Source organism: Lissotriton vulgaris, chromosome 6, assembly GCF_964263255.1.
Source record: "Lissotriton vulgaris chromosome 6, aLisVul1.2, whole genome shotgun sequence".
NCBI lineage: Eukaryota > Metazoa > Chordata > Amphibia > Caudata > Salamandridae > Lissotriton > Lissotriton vulgaris.
This window is the reverse complement of record NC_141694.1, coordinates 1,694,239,456-1,694,261,788: the sequence shown is the minus strand read 5'-3', so window position 1 is coordinate 1,694,261,788 and position 22,333 is coordinate 1,694,239,456. Positions and strand designations below refer to the sequence as shown.

General features: G+C 45.7%; 1 protein-coding gene across 1 annotated transcript in view; it reads left to right on the top strand.

Moving 5' to 3' along the window:
- Positions 1 to 22,333, top strand: part of USH2A (usherin) — a 2,319,650-nt gene that overhangs the window by 1,081,565 nt on the left and 1,215,752 nt on the right. Inside the window, exons 26-27 of the mRNA XM_086925936.1 lie at positions 2,380 to 2,530; positions 2,698 to 2,840. Coding sequence (XP_086782062.1) covers positions 2,380 to 2,530; positions 2,698 to 2,840 — 294 coding nt within the window. The remainder of the gene's footprint in view (positions 1 to 2,379; positions 2,531 to 2,697; positions 2,841 to 22,333) is intronic.

Here is a 22,333-nt window from a genome sequence, read left to right as displayed (position 1 = left end):
ATTACTTCTGTAACATAACCTTTGGTTGTTAATCTTATTAAAGGATCCTGGAATAAAATCTGCAGATAGAAACAGCCATACGTTTACGCAATTTTATTTATAGCTCCTCCGAGACTTAGTCCACCCATATATAGAAGGTGCACCAATATTGACCATTTCAAAATAATGGCAGTGTAGACTTTTCCTGTGATATCATTATACATAAGAGAAAAATAAGAAAAAATAAATATCAGCAATTTTATAATTTTATGCACATTGCTCGATCTATAAAAGAAAATAATTTCAGGCACCCAAACTTTTTAACAGGAGCCTGCTGGCACTGCCAAATGCAGGGGTTGCCAGATACTCTAGTTCCCTAGTTTTAATTCCACCTCATGTCGCTCTCTTTCACCTCCCTACCCTTCATGTCTTTTTATCTTACTCTTGCAGCTTTTTTTGAATGCCTGCTTTCCCCTGTTTACACTATTTTTCTACTTTCCTCTTGCTTCTTCTTTCTCTCTTTCCTTTCCAATTTTCTCTGTCTTGCCCAGAATCATAATCTTGATGCTAAACCATAAGTCTTGGTAAACAAAGGTGAGGGCCTATGCCAACCTTCACAACCACCTGCACTTGTGAAGCACTACTTTTCAATCTGGAATCAGCAAAATGCAGAAAAGTGGGAGAGTAATGTAAGGAAAAACAAATGATAGCTCATATTGGGACTAGGCCTGGGCAGAGTTTGCTGAATTCCGCTACGAGGAACTCCGCAAAATGACCCAAAAACTCTGCTGTGCTACGTGGAGGTCCGCAAGTGTTAGAGTGCATTGAGTCACGCTGTTCGCACTGATTTTTACCACTGGGTGGTTGTCCCACGCTGGAAAATAAGCACGAACAGCACCATGTACAGCGCAAGAGGGCGCTGCTTCTTTCTGCCACTTGAGTAGATTTTTTACACGAGCAGCAGCTTCCTCAACACAAACAGTAGGTTACTCAATGCGAGCAGTAGCGGCAATCTGCAACCACCTGCATTGCGAAATCTCTTTGGGAGGTGGTCTGGAGTAAGATTTTCCTCGCTCTGCAACTTAAAGTTGGCAGGCACGAGCTAGGAAAAAACTCTGCTCTGCGTGTGTTTTGGTACTCAGAGTGGGAATAACTCGGCAAACAGAGCACAATTTCATGCCCAGGCCTAATTGGGACGCTTAGTCTGTGCTTTATTTGAGCTGGTGGTTGCAGGTGTTTCCCACCGGCACTCATTTTTGGGGACTGGCCCTTATTTTGTCTCAAGAGTCTTTGATCCAGAACAAGGGGCAATGAAGGAGGAAGAGAAAGACAAAAAACAGTGAGAGAAAGCATGGGTTAAAAAGAACTTGCAATAGTGGAATAAAGAGGCAGGGAGTGTCTGGTGGTGAATTAAAGAGGCATGAGTGGAAATAAAGACCACACAACCTTGGTATTCGATGCCCTGATCTTCGATAGAGCTGCCCATGGGTTTCTGAGAAAACCTTTGGGCATCAGCACTTATTGTTTTACAAATTAAGCACTGTAATAGGTTCTGAAACTGCAGGCAGACACCACTCGCAATGCACTGTCATGTTTAGCCAACTACCACCCACCTACACAGCCAGGATGTTTCTTTATGAATCGTGTTCTTTGGTGGTTGCTTACCCTGGAGCAGCTACATTTACTTTTGTAGACATAACAGGCAGTAACTTGGACATATGTTATTCAAAGTTTAACTTTTGACAGGGTCAAACTAGGAAAGAAAATAGTCCTAGGCACCAAAATAAAAGTGGCCTCCATTAGCGAATCAGATAGGTAAAATAGTGGCCCATATTTGCAAATAGGAACAGTTTATGCTGTATTGTTGTTTTCTAAAAGTTTGGGAGAGTGCCTGCATTTGTGCTTGCTGCAGGCAATATTTGTGGTAATATGAAGGTAATCACCAGTAAAAAGAGGCTCAACAGACTGTAAAGCAGTTAAAAAAAGCAGCAACAAAAAAACACGGCCCACACACTGGCCCTTCTGGCACTGCCAGATTGCCACAAAGGCCAATTCGACCTTGCTTTTACCATAAAATAGCATAAAATATTAACACAAAAAAATACACGCTCAACATGCTGTGAAAATGTGCATCCGCCAACTTGTTCTTCACAAAAAGGACAGTGTTCTGTAATGGGTGAAGAGCACGCTAATGTTTTACATCTGAAATCATCTTGCAACATTACGGGGGCGAACCGCAGTGAGGTAGTTCAGCGGTGACAATGTGGAATGAAATGGTCCATGCAAGAATTGCTTTTAATCTGGGGGAACAGTTTGTCCAGTATATGGAGCATTTCAGTGCACTCCGGCATATGTTCTGCACAGTTTTCCATGCTCTAATTCATCCATGTTTTCCAACAGCTCCAGATGGCGTGCTGCCTCCCAGGCTTTCATCTGCCACTTCAACCAGTCTTCAGGTTGCCTGGTCCCCACCAGCTCGCAATAACGCCCCCGGCTCGCCCAGCTACCGGCTCCAGATGAGGCCCAGACACTCTCCTACCGACATCCTAGAGTACGGAACTTCTGTCTACCTAATGCATTGTAAATTAATCAAAAGACCTTGATTATGCGGTATTTAGCGTAATTATGCAGTTAGTTGTATTAGTGGAATACATATTAAATGCTCTAAAGAGTGACGTGCGTCTGTCTTACAAAATGGCGGTTCTCCTTGTACCGTAGGCTGTTGCCCGGCCCGTCTGCTTCCCTACGTCACACAGCCCGAGGTCTTCAGCCGTACTCGGAGTACGAGTTCAGGGTCATTGCCGCAAACACGCACGGGAGTACCTACAGCAACTGGGTCAATGTAACTACAGAGGAGGACGGTATGTGGCTTGCATATTTATTCAAATAGGAAATGCATTTGCTTTTGAAAAATGTTTGCCTGTTTATGCAATTACATCAATTTCAAGTTAGGTGGAAGCAAACTATAAGATGCTAATATTTGTGCACGCATCCTGATTTCCAACATATAGATGTAAAATGCACAGTGCTATAACTGTAAAAGAAGTAAATGAAGGAAACCCAAAGTTAACACACACTTGTGAATCACCAGCACACATGATCGACACATAACGTGCTACACAATGAAACCAGTTCGTTATAATCAAGCAGGTGTGATGTGAGCGGGATTTCAGAAGCTTGTGTAAAGTCAACAAGTCTTTTAATGTCGAGGTGCAATTGGTTGCAATGCTTATCTCCCAAGAAGGAGAAAGAGCGCCCCCTCGGCACACTAGCTTGGTGATCTATTGTGGCTCCAGCTATTGGGCAGAGGAAGAAAGGAGATATCGCAAGGGCAGGTAATGGCAAAAGATTTCTGTAGAAAAGTCACGCTTAAAGTTATTTACTGCTCTGAAAAAGATGCAACGTTATTTTACATCTTTTGGCGATAGGAGGCCATTGCAGATGGTACATGTTGTTGGAGATAGACCATCTCCTGGAGAGAACCACGAAAAGGAACGGAGCAGTGTTCTGAATGATCTGTGAGCTATTCAGCTGGTACCCAGGGACACCTACGTAGGATGCATGGCTGTGGCCTAGGAGGAACCCAATAACAACCAGGAGCACTGTGAACCTGCAGGGTTGGGGGGGGGGGGGGGGGTGATGGCAAGAGTTTCTTCAGCATTTTGAGTTAATGGAAACAGATCTCAGAGACTTCACAGATCTGAGGATAAATGAAAGGGACTGTACAGATGTGATATTGAACCATAAAAGAAGGGCGAAGCAGTGGAGTCAAGCTCAGAAGGGCACCAGTGTTGTCAATGGCGAAGATGCTGCTCTAACAACTAAAATCCTTGTTTTTTTGGAGTCATGCTTGCAAAAACATGTATTCATCCAAACTGTAGTTTTAAGAAAGCAAAGCTGGAAGCTACCTCTGGTGGAGTCACAGTTAGAGACGAGATGCAAGTAAATTGTTTGCCATCTGCAGTAATCAGTAGAACGATAATGCAATAGTGAAAAAGAGAACCTAAAAGAGTTACATAGAAATATATAGCGTAGAGCTCATTAAGCCCCCAATTGTTCCAAAAAAAGGAGATAAGATTGAGAAATTCGATGACATGGAGGTTGAAAGTAGGGTGAAACCATGGTCTGGGAGTGGAAAGATAAAAAAAGATGTGAACCAAGCTAGACCCTTGTGTCTTATACCAAGGGTGTGCATGGGAGACGTGTGTGTGGTAGGGCCCAGTTTCGAAGGGCAATGATTGGTTGAAAGGAGATCCATATAGATTTTCGTTATAAAGCCGAATTCGTGTTTATACCACAAATAGAGTGAGGAGTAACACAGTCTCGTATTTGTGCATTAACAGAAAGCTTCCTTGCAACCCCAAATGAAGGCAGATGTTTTTCCAGTGAGTGACATCCCCAATAAATTGACTTTTATGGTAATATCCAAGAATCATAGAATTAAAAATGGAAGTTAAAATGCTCCATGCAAAGTTTTGCCCTGCTATAAAAAAAGACACAGTTCAAACAAATAAACGTAATGTGAGGTTTCACGATATAATACCACTTCAGTAATGTGGCACTGTTTCTGGCTGGCACCATCCGACATTTGAGAATGGCAGCATAATAGCAACATATACATCTATGGAAAAAATGCAGTGTGTGCCATCAAAATATGGAGAAGGGTCGAAATGAGAAAAGGGAGTAAAAGATAAGGGAAGCCTGCTTCCCCCTAGAAAAAAAAAGAATCCACTTCAGCCTAACTGCAGTTTGCACAGAACCCCTGCCTTCAGGACACGACGACACGGGGGTACACGTTAGTGGATGGCGTCCACCCACTATTTTCACAGGGTGAACGCTGTCCACCCTGCCAAAAATTTGGGCCCCACTGAATAATGTGCTGAACTGGTCCGGTGTAATTTCCAAAACACTGGGACACTTTCAACAGCGTGTGCACGTTGTCTGCTGTCTATCTTCAACAACATTGCAGGCAGGGAAGGGGCTTTCTTATTTAAGACTTCTGCTGCAGCTTGGCCCATAACAAAGGCCAAATCTGGGGGGGGTCATCAGGCCTCCTTTTGTGCTAGTCTCTAGGCTAGGAGCAGTCAGGAGCCTCACACCTGATGCAAATGAAGCAGAGGGGAAACAAAGTCTCACACCTTGTTATCACTTCACAGATACTTAAGAGAGGCAGCTTTTCACTTTGTTCAGTACATTTTAGGAGATATGCATGAGCTGTAAGAATGTCAAATGTGTTGGTCTTTCCCAGTATTTACACAAAGCAAATTGCATTTATATAGAGCTTACTACACCTGAGGAGCCGTTTAAATAATTTAAGTACCACTATTTTTTCTTGTATAGCCCTACTCATCCCAATGCAGGGTGTCAGTGGGCTTTACATCAACACGTGCATATTACATGTACAATAAATTATATATGTTTGTAAATGAATGTACAGGATTTGTCACATAAAACTGGGGAACTGCAAGGTGTAGAAGTCACATATTTTCCATAGCTCACTGTACTATTAGCCTAGCAGTGCGCTCAAACGTACACATGATAGACCTGCTTATCATATATGTGAGGGCTTTAGATATGATGTCACTTCTTGTGATACCACTTCCTGTAAAGTCGTGGCTTGTGATGCCACTGTCTGTGATGTCAATTCCGGTGATGGCATGTGTGATGTCATGCGTCGTAATGTCACATGCTGTGATGTAACACGCCATGATGTCACGCGCCCTGATGTCACTTGGATACTGCCTAACTAGGTTAGTCCCCCCCCACTTCTTTTTTTAGGACTTGTGCCCTGCCTGCCTTTAACACCATAGCTGCTATGGAACGTCCAGCTCCAGTGTTGGACGTTGCATTGCGCAGGTGCAGTTCGAACGTTCAACGGGCGACGGCAGCACTCCCGAGGTAGTGGTGCCGTCGGCCGGTGAACGTGCACAGCACCTAAAGGGTTAAGGACTTACCATGAGAGCGTTGCACTGTCGCAGCAACCTAGAAAGTAGCTCCACTTAGATAGCAAGCTTCATTCATCATGGTCTTGATTTCTACCCAGATAGGAGGCCAGTGCTGTCACCTGTGTACCTGACCTTGCCTGATGCATGCACAGCTTGACCCTGACAGAAGGCAAAATAACGAAGGCAGACGGGCAAAGATAAAGTGTGCTGAGCACAGCAGCCAGGAATACAGGTAGCACCACCATTTGGTGGGCAGGGTGCATCTATCAAATGTAAGTACCAGGGCCCCGGAAGAAGGGCCGGAAGTGGGCACCAGCAGCAACTACACAATGATTTCATTTCAGAGTTAACTCCGATTTTGTTCAGTAAATGTGCATTGCCTTATTGTTCTTCTTTTATACCGTTATCTAAAGGCATGAGCCAAGCCAGAAAAAAAAATCTCAGTGTTTATTGACAAGGCAGGTTCTTGGTGGTGTAGCATGCATTCAGTGCATTTGTAAACTGAACTGAAGAGATAGCTTCTCCATGCCCTACGATCCCACTCTCAATCATTCCTTTAACTCTCCACTGAGAATCGTCAATAAGTAAGCAGTGTGAAGGTTGCTTTTGTTGAAGAGGACTTCTGCCTTCTGGGATTAGGGTGAGACCCATACACGCCACCCTTAATCGGGACTCAGAATAAACATTGAAGGTGATGAATAGTTGGATTCAGCTGACCCTAGTTGGTTTGTGACTGGTGAGTTTGGCTATTCTGTTTGTGTTTTTTCTATAGCGCAGGCTCACTCACGTGGGACATTAAGAGTGGGTCCGGAAGTCAAGACCTGGTGTCCATGCAGGGATCCTTGGAAACAATACACTAATTGTATTTCAGAAAGTGTATGCTGTACATTATTAAGGAGGGCAATTGTGAAATAATAATATATATTTAAAGGTATTTACAATCGGTAGGTGAGACAAGCAATGCTCTGAGATTGTAACTATATCCTAATAGTGAAAGGGAGGTATGGACTCCAGGGTGTGGGGAAAGGAGAGTAGAGGAGCACACCTATGAGTCAAGAGTAGGGTGGAGGGGAACAAGAAGATACTAAGTGCAGGAGCTGTATAATGCCAGCTGGGAGCAGTACAAGAAGGGTGGTCACTGTGGATTACTAGTAGAAACGAGGGTTAGTCAGAATTGTTTCAAGTTTAATTCTGAACGCTTTTGCTATATGACAAGTGGGTTGACTTGCCATTTTGAATGCCATATATTTTGTGCCAGTCAGAGTGTGCTTGTGACATAATTGCATGATTTATTGACCCCAAATGTATCTGCCACAAAACTGACTATTTTAAGGCCTGAATGGGGAACACAGAAGAGCTGACACATCACCAGAGCCAACATTCTCAAATGTTAATTGTTATATTAACCTAGAATGTAAAAAAACATAAAATCTTAAGTGTCAGAAATCGTGATATCGGTTGAGTGGGGTGTTAACCGTGCTCCAGCAACAGCCACAATCTCTGGCACGCTGAACCACAAAAGTCACTAAATTAAGTTGTGCTTTCCCCTCTGGTAGCTCAGCACAAAAGCAATAAGGTTTAAGTCAATGGTAATGAGCAAAGTATTGATGTAGCACACAAACAGTAATAAAGTTAAAAAAACACTATTAAAAAAACACCAATTTAGAAAAATAGAGTACATTTTAATAAGTCATGTGACATCAAAATGATAAAAATCCACTCATTAGAACCAAAATAATATTTTTTTATAGTTTCTAGTCAAAACTAGCGCCTAAGGCTCCAACCACGGACATCTATTCGGAGGACACCGGGTCAAAGTCGGAAAATATGTCCGGCTGTGATGGAGCATGCGATGAATATAAGAATTGGATTGGGCCTGGTCGGCACTTACCTTCAGACTTAGCAGAAATTTTATGAGAAATGTTCTGAGAAGGTAGAAGTTGAACAGGGCAAAGCTGCAGGAAGTGTCCAAGGAGGACGCGGTGGAGAGCTGCTGGACCAAGTTGTGGTGAATTTTTCAACATTCTGACTTAGTCTCTTTTTTCGAAGTCGGAAATCTCCAGTGGGAGGAAGCTAGAGGCTGTAGCCGACAAGAGTTCCACGAGGCCAGATACCCCTTTGGAGAAGAACTGCTGAACAGGATTTGCTGCTTTGGAGAAGAACGTAGCGGGAGATGCCATGAAGTCAGGCTGACCAGCGATGCACCTTGGTCGGATAGGCAAGCAGGTTTGTCCCAATTTCCTCTCAGTTCTCAGAGCGTTTTTTAGCCAAACATGTTCTAAATGCCATGTTCTGTATTTTGGCCATCTGGTTATTTTTAATACCACCATCAAGGGTCCAGGACTGGAGGGGGCCCACTTGGAGGGTTAGGGCTCACTCAAGGCTGGGTCTAGGTGCTAGTTCAAGATGATTGGACACGTTTCTGTCCCGAGGCTCTGATCAGGAGGCTAGCCAACTAGTCCTTGGAGTCACTGTAGTAGTGTTGGTTCAAGCAGTGGAATATGGTCCAGGCATCAGGACAGGCCTCTGATGGTTGAAGGAAGGCTCTAGGCAGCAAAGCAGTCCTTCCAGGTACAGCAAAGCAGTCTACTGAAATATACGGCAGGCCACAGCTGCAGGCAGTCATTTGAGAATCCTGCTGACGTGCATAAAAGTGAACTGAAGAGAGTGTTTGAGGGTCCTATTTTTAAACCTGATGCCTTCTTTGTAGTTGGAGAAGTTTCTGGAGAATTCCCTTTGAAGTGCTTGAAGATTCCTACCTCCACTGCCCTGGCTCAAAGCTGGATGTGTGAACAATGTAGTGGTGACAAGTCGTTTGTGAGAAGGCAGGCAGCCTATTTAGTTGCAAGTGGGGCTGAGCCTAGCTCCACCCGCTGCCCATCCTGCGAGTGATTGCCCATCGAAGCCCACTTCATCCCTCTATTGTGTGGCTGTCTGGGAGGAATAACCAAAGTCTAACTGACAACTACATCCAGTCATGTGACCCCGAACCAGGCTGCAGGCACCAAATAATCAGGGCAGGAAAATGCCAGCTTTCTAAAAGTGGCATTTTCAAAATTGTAACTTAAAATCCGACTTTACCAATAAAGAGGGTTTTAAATTGCAATTTTTTCACAGACACCAAACATGAAATCCTTAACTACTCCAATCAAAAGGTAGCAAGTATTAAATGTAATAAGGCTACTCAATGTTAACCTATGCAAAAGATATGCCTCACAGTAGTGAAATACAAATTTGTGAGTTTTTCACTACCAGGACATGCAAACCCCCAAAGTACATGTCACAACTTCTAATTACAATGCACCCTGCCCTATGGGATATCTAGGACCTATGTATCTGTCATAAAAGGGGAGTTTAAGGCTTGGCAAGCAGTTTAATTGGGAGGTCAAAAGGGCATTCAGGCTGCAATGGCAGACCTGGGACATGTTTCAAGGAGCTACATATGTGGGAGGCACAATAAGTGTGCAGGCCCACTAATAGCATTTAATTTAAGAGCCAGGGGGATATGGTTTACCAGATTAACTAGTGACTTCTAAGTAAATTCCGTATACCAATCAGGTGTAAGTGAATATTACCTTCTTTTAGGGAGTGAGCAGAAGCACTTTAGCATTGGTTAGCAGTAACGACATCCACGGAGTCCTAAGGTCAATGGAAATTAACTCAGAAATAAAAAGAGGGTTAAAGCAAAAGTTTGGGGGTGACCCTGCAGAGTGCCAAGCCCAGCATAAATCAATGTGTTAAAGTTGCCACCATGTGCAATTTCCATACCTCTGTCTCAACGATAGCTTCTACATGTCCTGATATGTAAGTACTTTGTTCCTAACTCAACTGGGGCTTATTCATGCCAGTTGCATGCTTCCAGGTGTAAGCCTTGAAAAGTCATGTGACATTTCTTTTTTGTATTAGCATATTCACATAGTGGCACTCTACACACATTCTTTTCCCAATGGAGAAACCCAGTTTTCTGTAACCCTACCCGAAACATCTGGTGTGCCCATTCTTCTTCAACAAATAACAAACATTCAAGGCAGAACAGGCCTTAACCCATCCAATACCTCCCCACATGAGATTTACTCCCACATAATATTGCACTGTTGTGTGGTACAATTATGTGGTAGTAAATTGATTATCTACTTCCAGATCACCTTTTACGAAGGCCAGGCAGTCATAAATCTTACACCTTGGGCACATTAACTTATGATACAACCACAAATGGGGTGGTTCATCATGCCTGTACTGTTAACTACCGACAGTTGTGCTTCAAGACTGATATGCAGGATTAAGTCAATTCCACCTGCCACATTTCAAAATATGCACATCCAATAAAACATAGCAAATATAGATGCTCAAGAAATGAAAAAATGTCATGTCTGGGCCCTTCAAGGCGTGGTGTGATGTGAAGATCTGTGAGGAGGAATACAAGTTTCCTGATGATCAATGGTATCTCATTTAAAGTCTGCCTGAGTGTGGTTGGAGCTCTTTAAGAGGAAAGTGATGCCATGGCACAGCACAGAGAGTTCTAATTCCATTATCAGATAATGGCTCATTTACATCAGGACTCTGACAGCAGTAACTGATTCCATGCATTTTTTAAATCTAGCCTGCCAAATAATAATATAATGCACTTTTCTCATTAATATTGTAAGATCTGTTAAACATGTTTTAATAAAAGATGTTTGTTCGTAACAATGTGACTGGTTCAACACTAAGCAATTTTGTTACTGGACAAAAGTAAACAATGTATGCATTTTAGAAAGATGCAGATTATGGCGGCGGATGCAAATTTAAAAATACTGTTTTAAAACATGCCAATGCATGAGATTATGCAGCGATTGCAGGGTTGAGTGTTAGGAGTTGCGTATCCGTTCCTCATCTTAAAAATGAACTTCTCAAAGTTTCTTGCTGAAAGGAAATTATTTCTTGTGTTTCCTAAAACATTGCACGTTTCAATTTATTGGAATATGTTTATTTGATTTATTTATATAATTGGTAGAATAAAACACGTAGTTGAATGTCAAAGGGCCACTATACATTTAACTATAGAAATTAAATAAAAACAAATTGCACAGCAGAAAAAAGCACAATCAGCTATGGGGAAGAGGTACTTAGTGGTCAAATAAATGTGGTCAAATGGTAATGCCTAAGAGGAGAGTTCAATTTCTTGCTTTGGAGTTGTTGTTTAGGAGGAGTGATGTTTATGCACTGCATATGCTACCAGTGTCATTTAGCCTGAAGACGACTCAAAGCAACTTTTGTCAAATTTTTGTTAATGGATGTTCATTTCACTCCAGTTTTACTATTGATCTGCGTAATTAGGTTTATACGTTCTTTTGTTTGTCTGCTGAAGTTCCCTGTGAAGTCAATGGAATGTTGAAGCTAGTGCTAAGGAAAAATGGAATGTGAGGCAGTCACATTGCAAGGTTTCAGAGTGAGGGACAGAAGAGAGAACAAATGGATTTGATGCCCTTAACCCTGCTTTAGAGTTTGTGAATTAAGGGCCATATGTATCAACACATTTCCCCATAAACACAGAATGGGCAAAACCCTTTCATTCATCTGGCCCTTAGCCTCTTCCCAGATCAGAGTTTAGAGAGTTGCCCGGTGTCCCTTTTAGAGAGGTCCCAGGTTGCTGAGTCCACAGACTATGTTTTAGTGAACTAGGCTCTCTTACTCAGTTTAATCACCGTTGAACGAGAGGCAAGACCTCAAGAAAATATCTGCAAGAATTGCAAAGCTTAGTGGTATTTAGGCAATTGAGTACTATCCCATTTCCCTGATTGTTACAGAGCATTCTAAGAAAGTGCAAGATTGTTGTGCCATCTGGTAAATGGTTGACAGAAACGTGCATAACTGACAATCATATGGAGGTAGTAGAGAGGTTGGAGTTTGTGATGATAAAGCAGTTCACAAATCGAATTGTAGACCATCGAATTGTAGACCATTCAACCTTAAAGACACAGTTAATCTGTTGAAAATAGGAGTGAATTCTTCTCACAATGAACTTAAGACGTAGTTCCACTAGGAACTGTAGGTTTTGAAAACCAGCTCAGAACAAGCACGGTTTACGATGCATTGTCTGTGCTTCTTTTGGAAACAACAATAACTTGTAAAAAGCAACACAGCTCCTTGTGAAGCATGGCAGTCCTAGATGGGAAAATCTAATTTTCATTACCTATCCCTAAATAGGGCAGGATGAAGGTCACTATGACCTGGCAACTGATTGGCTGAGAATCCAACAGGTCAAGGATTTCTAAAGGCAACACCAGAGGAGAGTCTATCATCTGAACCCTGTTATTGCACCACCTCTCAATGGGACACCTGCCAACCTTCACATGACCAAAATCTAAATGACCCACCTAAATAGTCGCCCCATCTTAAAAAAACCTACGCTTGATCCTACCTCCCCTACAACTATCGACCTATATCCAACATCCCACTCCTAGCCAAAGTTCTGGAGAAATATGTGCAACAGCAGTTGAGCCTACACATCACCAACTTCCACTTACTAGACGACTTCCAATGCGGGTTCAGACCTGGTCACAGCACGGAAACCACCCTCCTCCACATCATGGATGATGCCCTCCAAGCCCTGGACCAAGGCACAACCTGTCTACTTATCCTCCTAGACCTATCCTCTGCTTTCGATACGGTTAACCACAAAACACTCCATAAACACCTCAAACTCAGAATGGGTTTGGATGGCACCGTTCTTGAATGGTCTAGGTCCTTCCTCCAGAATTGCTCACAGAGAGTCCTAATCATCGGCAACCTATCCGCTCCGTCTCCGATCATGATGGGAGTCCCCCAAGGCTCAGCCCTGTCCCCTACCCTCTTCAATCTTTACCTTGAACCGCTCACAGAGGTGCTACGCCCTGCCAATATCTCTTGCCACATATATGCTGAACACACACAGATCAACATTAAAATCTCTTCTGCTAAGGACATTCTCTCCCTGAATGAGGCCTTGAAGCTGACTGTTCACTGGCTCACCTCTAACCAGCTCAAACTTAACGCAACAAAAATGAGATTCTTCTTATCTCCCCACCCAAAACCAATCCAGACATCCAGGGATGGATCAAGGCTATTACAGCGCTAAACTGCCCTCCTACCACTGTGGACTCTGCTAAATCCCTTGGAATAACTCTAGATGGCAGCTTGAAAATGTGTGGCCATATCAACTCGATGGCCAAAACTGCCAGATATCACCTGAGTTACCTAAGAAACCTGAAACCCTTCCTCGACATTCCCAACCTAAAAATGGCAATCCAAGCACTAGTCATCTCCAGACTAGAATACGGATGCTCTACTCTCGCAAGTCTGCCAAAGAACTCTCTGGCCCCACTGAAAGCCTGCCTTAACGGCGCCACCAGACTCCTAACCGGTTCAAAGAAATTCAACCACATCTCTCCCCACCGTAAAGCTTTGAACTGGTTTCCTCTCGAGGCCCAAATCCAACTTAATATTGCCCGCATTACTCACAAGGCTCTATACTCCGATTCCCATGCATTCCTCACCCATAAACTTGTGATATCCGGAGTTGCCAGAAACTCTTGGTCTGCCAGAGACCTTTTGCTCCAACCAGCTCACTTCCTGAAAAAAAAACTACGATAGGGCCTTCTCTGGGGCAGCTCCAAGAATATGGAACTCTCTCCCACCAACCATTAGAAGACTGTCGTCTTTGGCATGCTTCAAAAAGGGACCAACATTTTCTAATGGGCAAATTCCTCACCTTATACAAAAAGGAGCTATAGGGGTAGTGAACAGGTCATCCCACACTCATAATCTTATACAGCTGTATGTCTAAACAACTACTGCCTAAACCACAACTTCCTTAACTACGAAAGCCTAACCACAAAAAAATTCTTAACCACTACCTTTTTTAGCACGACTTCCTAAACCACGAAATGAAACATCTCGTGTTTGGCCATTAGATGGCACTATTGTAATTACAATACTTCTTGCGGGAACCACTCATAAAAAAAAACGGATCTAAATATACTATGTTAGTATCTTTGACAACGCATACCATTAGCTCTTTTTTTATTTATCCTTTTTTTGGGGGGGAGACCCCCCACATCCCCCAAATGTTCCCTTAATTCTGAGGAGCGATGTTATACAGGAGCGGAGGGTAATGGAGAGACTTGTGGTTTAGGGAAGTCGTGCTTAAGGAAAGTCGTGGTTTTTGAAAGTCGTGGTTCCGGCTTCGTTGTTCAGGTAAGTCGTTATAAAATCATCGTTGTTAAGGATGTTTCCCATCTTATACACAACAAAGGACCTGTTCGCACAGTGATTCTCATCCTCAGATACACCTCGATTCTGAAATATCTAAGGGCACAGCGGTTAAAATTATACCGTCTGTGTTTACCAGATCTGGGTCATCACTTTTAAAACACAGGATACTGTACGAATTGTTGCGTTGCTTCCAACCAATGTGATCCCCACACTCTCCGTCCCCTAATGTGAAAAAAGTGCTTCTAAAGAGTGACACGGAGATACATAAAGGAAAAATGTGTGGAGCGGATGGTGGTGCCTCACGGAAGTAACACCATTGGGGTAAATAAGAAGGTACTCGCCTACTACCTCAGGTCCTCATCATCAGCAACCACCAACCTGAACATAAAAGGAAACAAGGGGTGAACACTGGTGCTATGATGTCGAATACTGCCAGTACATCTGTAGAGAATCTGATGTACCGCAGGATTCAACCCCACGAAGTTAAAACCGGTCTAGATCACACTGGCTATAGGACTTTTATTCAGTGCTGTGTGTCTGTCCTATTAAAAGCCAACATATTTCATTGCCCAAGGAAAAACTCATGGCAACTTCATCAGGGCGTGGGTTCTGTCACTCCACCCTGCACCAATTTTGTTTTTATCTTAGTGTTCCTAAAGAAACAAAAGTGAAGCGCAATGCAACATCTTCAGCTGGCACATCTTCACTGAATCTCACTCATTGATTAAAAACCTTAAATAAAAACCTCAGGGTGTCATAAGTATTTACTGAGATAAAGCCCATTGCGGGCATACCTGTACCCGTCTGTGAGTCTGTGCTAAGTCACTGTCTCACTGGTTATCACATCAACTGCCACCGTCAGTCTGTAAAAAAATAGTGCATAGAAATGAATCACAGCGGTACACAACCATATATATTGTATTATGTGAATCACTCAGTCAGGTCACATTATGCTCCAGTTCCTATTTTGACATACATTACGCATAGGAGACCTGATTCTGCTATATTCTCTAATTTAAAATGGTGCTATCTCATATTTCTGCTCCTAATACTCTTTTCAATGCTGGATATGTGGAGTTTGAGCGGTAGCTGGCCCCCCCATATTTCAGAAAGCTCGTTATTCGGCGGCCCCACTCATAGTGAACTTCCCCCCACTGTATCGTTACTGTTAGGCTGCTTAGCTCACTGGTCTAGTCTGAAGTCGAACTCCAAAATAACTTTCCCATGCCTACCGTGATTCTGCCAGCGTTCCGTATTGACTCAGAAACTGCCGAGATCGGCCTGCAGTGGACGCTTGCACGAGTGCCTACTTGCTGCGTCATGATGCTGGTCACGTGCTGCCCTCGCTCTTTACGATCTTTCTGTAAGTATCAAGGCGCCATGTTGAGATGTATCCAATACCATGTCAGTTATGTTAATTAAGTGATGCCTCGTATACTGCACCGCAAACCTGGAGCAAAAAGGCTGAATAATAGTGCCAATATTGTTGGTATGTTTAGATCGACAATTACCCTCCGCGTTCTGAATAATGGTGTGCACACTCACATGCCCTTTTCAACCATCATATGGGGATATAGAAAGATATTAACTTGTTAACAAAGTGCTAAAATGGGGCTTTGCCGTTATAGACACCCAGACGTTGTTAATACCGTTAAAAAGTCATCGGTGGGCAAGCTGCTGCCTATTTGTATTACTAAAACTTTATTAAATCCCCCAGAGAACAGAGTGATAACATGGTGCCTACTACCCCCTGAATTGAGGGGCCTGTTTACTGAGCATTAGTGAGACAAGGGTGGCATTTGAAATTATTTCATGTTCATATGTCGGGCAACATTTGTTACAAACATCCTGGCAAGGTGCTGCATCTAGGGCTCCAGAACCCTCTAACCCTCCTGTTGTAATTCACTTTGGGTTAAGGAGGGCACTCTGTCCCTACTAAGAATATTGCTATGCCTGGAGCCACGGCATTATGTATGAGCTACTTGCAACTAGAGTGTGTTAATTTAGGCGGTGACTTTGCCCCATTCAATGAGGTCATTCAGCCCACATTGGTCAACTCCCTCTTGATAGATCCACCGGGCTTCCCTTGGTTTCTACATTGTGGTGGTCACCCACCACCCTTTCAAGCACTACCCAGCGGATTTCTATTGGTCTGTGTTTGAACTCCTGGAAGTGCTGTACCAGTTTTGTTGTGAGTTTCCCCATGCGCAAGGTGCTCAGGTGTTCCTGTATTCTTATTTTGACTTTGCGTGTTGCGAGACCTATATAGTTTAGGTGACACGGGCAGGTCAGTCTATAAAAAATGTTGGTGGTATTGCAGTTACTGAACTTGTTCAGAAACCAAGTCCTATTACCTGCAATAGTGACGCTTTTGGCTGTTGCTGTAAGCTCACACACCGAGCAATTCCCACATGGGAAATGACCCTGTGGCACATTGGCCTCTCGTGCTTCTAATTTTAGCCGTGAATGGACTCAGCGATCGCGCAAATTGGCTGATCGCTTGAAGGCAAACGTGGTTGGGGCATTTTCATGTTCTTACAATCGGGCCTTCTCTGGGGCAGCTCCAAGAATATGGAACTCTCTCTCACCCAGCATTAGAAGACTGTCGTCTTTGGCATGCTTCAAAAAGGAGACCAACATTTTCCTAATGGGCAAATTCCTCACCTAACAATCGCATTACAATCACCTCAAGGACCGTGTTCCACCCACCATTACAGCATTATCCATGGTTTTTCAAGGTGATACCTTCCCGGCCCTTCTGGGCATCCCACCCAGGAGTTGAGACTGCTTATTTTCTTGTATAATGAATCTATCTGTTTTTATCCCAATGTATCCGGGATTTGAGACTGCTTGTTTTTCCAGTACTATGTATCTACCCCTTTGTATCCCAATGGTATCCTCCCCTCCTAAGTCTTTTTTGAACCACCCGTCAATCCTGTAAGGCTCTGTAATACCCTCACGGGTCTGGTTTGGGATATATAAAACTTTAAAAATAAAAATAAAATATATAAAATCTCTAATATTATCAGAACGGCAGTGGAGTTTATTATATTCAAAATGGCCATGGGGTCAACTTTACTCAGGGGAGGTAAAATCAGTCAACAGACTGAGAAAAGAGGAAATGATTGTGAAGCTCATTGGCAGGGCTTTGCCTTTAGCGACCATTTCTAAAGATTAAGGAACAGTTTGAGTTAGCAGAAGGTTGGTACATTACTTAACCATTTGAAGAATGTCCCTTGAGTTGCTTTGAGATGTGTTAAGTCATGCATTGAGAGCTGTATATTTATCCTGGGTAAAGTGATGAGTTGTGAAGAGGTCTTTTTGTGAATAAAGTCCATTAATTTTTACCAAAGGCTCTCAACGCATTGCTTGAGACGCTTCACAAGGCTTAATTTAAAGGAGTGCAAGGTTTGATAGGGTTTGGATAAGAAATGTGCTTTGGTGAGAGGAGCTTGGTGCTCAACAGTCACGAAAGTAGCGGTAGCAAAATTAAGAGGTGTTAAATCTTCAACACCTTTAGGCAATAGAGCAAAGGAAATAGTATTAGTAAATTCAAACATGAGAAAATCTTTTGAAACTGGGGAAATTGAAAGAGCTTCTTAGCATAGAAACAGAGTTGTCACCAGGAAAAGAGGTACTAACTGGGAAAGGATCATAGGAGTAATTACCGGTTTTCAGTTGCAGGGCATTGGTCAGTTCTTATCTGCCAAAATGTTATTAGTTCTCTTTTAGCGATGTGGTAACAATGTAGTTTCTGACTGAAAAGCTTGCCCAGTGAAGATACCGCTAGCGCCGTTGTAGAAATCATATGGTATCTCATCAATTGCAGGGCTGCTGGATTGTAATCTCAGAAGACCCAGCTTATTTAGTGTTTTAAAGTGGGCCTACAGATTAAGATTTTGTACCTGCCAATGCGTACCATAGGAGGCCTGGTAGACTAGGGCATGGACATTTCTAATTTGACCTCATACCCTTGAAGGGAACACCCTGTCTGACTGGCCATTGCTTAATTCATTTTAGAAACAACCCTCCCTCCTTTCGGTGATTCGCTTGTGAAATATAAAAAATGAACTATTGACCACCATGGAATTCCTGTCAGCCAAATTGCCATTTTAACCATGGAGGCCATTTATTTGATGATGGGAGCAGTTCCAGCAAAATAGATTCTCACTGAGCTAGCTAGGATCTTAAAATTCGGAAGGGAGTCCTTTGCTTAATGGATGAAGCCAAAAGCTCTGATGCCCAAATGATCTGAAGCCTATATATTATACAAGGGAATCATAAATGATTGAACTGGTCATATGGTCAATCAGTAGCATTATGCTACACAATAGCATAGTGTGGCCTAATGTGGCAAAAGAACAATGAGTTGGCATGCAGCCTGAGCAGTTGCCAGTGGTTCAGACTTCTTGTAGCATCAAATATACAAGGCAATTTTCACATGCCAGATGTATTGCCATATATTTGTTCTCTATTTTTGTCATGTTCATTGCAACTTGCTCCCATTTCCGTATCAGAGTTTTGCTCTTAGTTTTTTAACATTTTTTCTGGAGTCCTTGGTTGGAGTTTGCTGGCTTCTATTCTCGAATCCTGATGTTAGGAGATATCTGGTGCCTATGTTATTATTCAATTGGAATTTTCTTCTTTAATCAAGAGCCTCACGCTTGATGGCCTAGAATTTTTTTGCCTCTTTATTACTTTCGCTACTACCTGTCAATCAATCAATCAATCACGGCATTTGTATAGCGCGCTACTCACCCGGGAGGGTCTCAAGGCGCTGGGGGAGGGGTAGGTTACTGCTCGAACAGCCAGGTCTTGAGCTGCTTCCTAAAGGAGAGATGGTCTTGGGTACGCCGAAGGTGGGTGGGGAGGGAGTTCCAAGTCTTGGCTGCCAGGTAGGAGAAGGACCTTCCGGTGGCTCTGCGGATGAGTGGTACGGGGGCGAGTGCGTTGCTGGTCTATCGTAGCTGGCGGGTGGGCGTGTAGAAGGTCATATGGTCGTTGAGGTACTTGGGGCCCAGGTTGTGGAGAGCCTTGTGTGCGTGGGTGAGAAGTCTGAACGTGATTCTCTTGCTGACGGGGAGCCAGTGCAGGTCTCTCAGGTGTCCGGTGATGTGGCTGTGTCGGGGATGTCGAGGATAAGTCGTGCGGAGGCGTTCTGGATGCATTGGAGTCTTTTTTGAAGTTTGGCTGTGGTTCCGGCGTAGAGGGTGTTCCCGTAGTCTAGTCGGCTGGTGACGAGTGCCTGGGTGACGGTCTTCCTGGTTTCCGTGGGGATCCATCTGAAGATCTTGCGGAACATGCGCAGGGTGTTGAAGCACGAGGATGAGACGGCGTTGACTTGTCTGGTCATTGACAGGGAGGAGTCCAGGATGAAGCCCAGGTTTCGTGCGTGGTCCGTTGGTTTGGGAGCGGTGCCCAGGGCCGGGGGCCACCAGGAGTCGTCCCAGGCGGAGGGTGATGATCCCAGGATGAGGACTTCCGTCTTGTCTGAGTTCAGTTTAAGGCGGCTGTTTCTCATCCAGTCGGCGACGTCTTTCATCCCTTCGTGTAGGTTGGCTCTGGCGGGGGTGGGGTCGTTGGTGAGGGAGAGGATGAGCTGGGTGTCGTCAGCGTAGGAGATGATGTTGAGGTTGTGCTGGCATGCGATGGCAGCGAGGGGGCTCATGTAGACGTTGAAGAGGGTTGGGCTGAGTGAAGATCCTTGTGGTATACCGCAGATGACTTCGGTGGCCTCGGATCTGAATGGAGGGAGGCGGACTCTCTGGGTTCTTCCGGTGAGGAACGAGATGATCCACTCCAGCGCTTTCTCTCGGATTCCGACGTTGCTGAGGCGCTTCACTAGGGTGCGGTGGCAGACGGTGTCGAATGCTGCAGAGAGGTCCAGGAGGATGAGGGCCGCTGTTTCCCCGTTGTCGATAAGGGTTCTGATGTCGTCGGTGGCGGCGATGAGGGATGTCTTGGTGCTGTGGTTGGCCTGAAACCCGGACTGCGAGGGGTCGAGGGATCCGTTCGTCTCGAGGAAGGCGGCGAGCTGTTTGTTGACGGTCTTCTCAATGACTTTGGCCGGAAAAGGAAGGAGTGAGATGGGACGGTAGTTCTTGAGGTCGGTGGGGACCGCTGTTGGTTTCTTCAGGAGGGTGGTCAGCTCGGCGTGCTTCCAGCTCTCCGGGAAGGTGGCGGTGTGGAAAGAGGGGTTGATGGTGTCTCTGAGATGGGGTGCGATGGTGGCGTCGGCTTTGTTGAAGACGTGGTGTGGGCACGGGTCGGTTGGTGATCCGGAGTGGATAGAGTTCATCGTGCGGGTGGTGTCTTCGGTGCTGATCGGGGTCCAGTTCCAGAGGGTGGTGGTGGCGGGCACTGGTTCGGTGGTAGGGTGCGTGGTCTGTGCTTCGAAGATGTTGTGTATGTCGGCGATCTTGCGGTGGAAGAACGAGGCGAGTGAGTTGCAGAGGTCTTGCGAGGGAGTGATGTTGTTGTTTCCGGCGCTGGGGTTGGAGGACTCTTTGACGATGCTGAAGAGTCCCTTGCTGTCGTGGGTGTTGTTGTCCAGTTGTTCTTTGAGTGCCGTCTTCTTGGTGGCGCGGATCAGCTGATGGTGTTTGCGGATGGCGTGCTTGAGGGCGGTCCTGTTGTCTGTGGTGTGGTCGAGCCGCCAGGCTTTCTCATGGGTGCGGCAGTTCTTCTTGGATTCCTCGAGTTCGTCGGTGAAGCAGGGGGTTTTCTTGCTGCCGGGTCTGCTGGGAGGGTTCTTTAGTGGTGCGAGGTCATCGGCGCAGGCGGTCAGCCACTTAGTGAGGTTGCTGGCTGCTTCGTTGGGGGTCCGTTGTGCTGGTCGGAGTGTTCTGGCTGAGGGAGGCGGTGAGCTGCTCGGAGGTGATCTTGCTCCAGCTTCGGCGGGGGACCTGTTGCGGGTGGTGGTGGGTCGTAGTTCTTCTGAAGCTGAAGTGGACGCAGCTGTGGTCGGTCCAGTGGAGTTCGGTGGCGTGGCTGAAGGAGATGTGCTTGCTGGATGAGAAGACGGGGTCAAGCGTGTGGCCGGCGTAGTGGGTGGGGGTTTTCACCAGTTGCTTGAGTCCGAGGTTGGCGAGGTTGTCCAGCAGGGCGGTGGTGTTGCGGTCGTTGTTGTTCTCCAGGTGAAAGTTGAGGTCCCCTAGGAGGATGTAGTCGGCGAAGGGAAGGGCGTGCGCGCTGATGAAGTCTGCGATGTCTTCGCTGAATTGTGTGCATGGTCCCGGTGGTCTGTCGATGAGGGTGCCTCTGAGGGTGGTCTTGGGGTCAGTGTGTATCTGGAAGTGCAGGTGTTCAGCGGCGGTGAAGGTTTCGTCGGAGTTAGTCGAGATGAGGATGGTGTTCTTGTGTACGATGGCGACGACTCCTCCCGTCTGGTTGACGCGGTCCCTCCGGGTGATCTTGTAGCCGTCCGAGATGGCTATGGCGATGTCGGGCGCTGAGGAGGCGTTCATCCAGGTTTCGGTGAGGAAGGCGACGTTCGGTGCTGTCGCGTCGAGCAGGTCCCAGAGTTCCACGGCGTGCCTGTGGATGGAGCGGGTGTTGAGCAGGATGCATTTCAGGTGGTTGCTGTTGGTGTTGGACTCAGTGGGGATGGTGCAGGTCCGGTAGCAGGTGAATTGGCAGGCTCTGCAGGTGAAGGGTCCGTGGGTGCGTCTCAGGGTGGCTCGGTAGCAGGCAGGGTTCTGGACGGCATTGAGTGCGTTGAGAGTGGCGGTGTCGTAGGTCCGTCGTGTGGTCTTGCATCGGCGGTGGGGGCCAGGGGTCCTGGCGCTGGGCGCGGTCCAGGCGCGGAGGTGCGCAGACGGGCTTGCCTTTGGCGTGCCTTCGGCGCACAATCGGCGAGCCCGCTGCTCGACAACGCTGCGCGTGCGTGAGGGCAGCATAAGTAGGGAGCCGGGTGGGCGGAGCAGCTGGTTGGCGGGAGCGGGGCGGCGAATGGGCTGGCGGGGGGCGGGGCCACAGGGAGGCAGCGGCGGGAAGAAGCTGGTGCGGGCGGGCGGCTCAGCGGCGGCTGGGTCGCCCGACCACGAAGAAACTGGAAGCGGCAGCAGCAGGCAAACACAGGAAGCGGCTGGCAAGGCAGGAGCAGCACAGGAGCGTGGGGGCGACCAGGCCTGAGCACAGGCACTGCAGTCGCTCCCGATGAGGTGGCACGGTCCCCT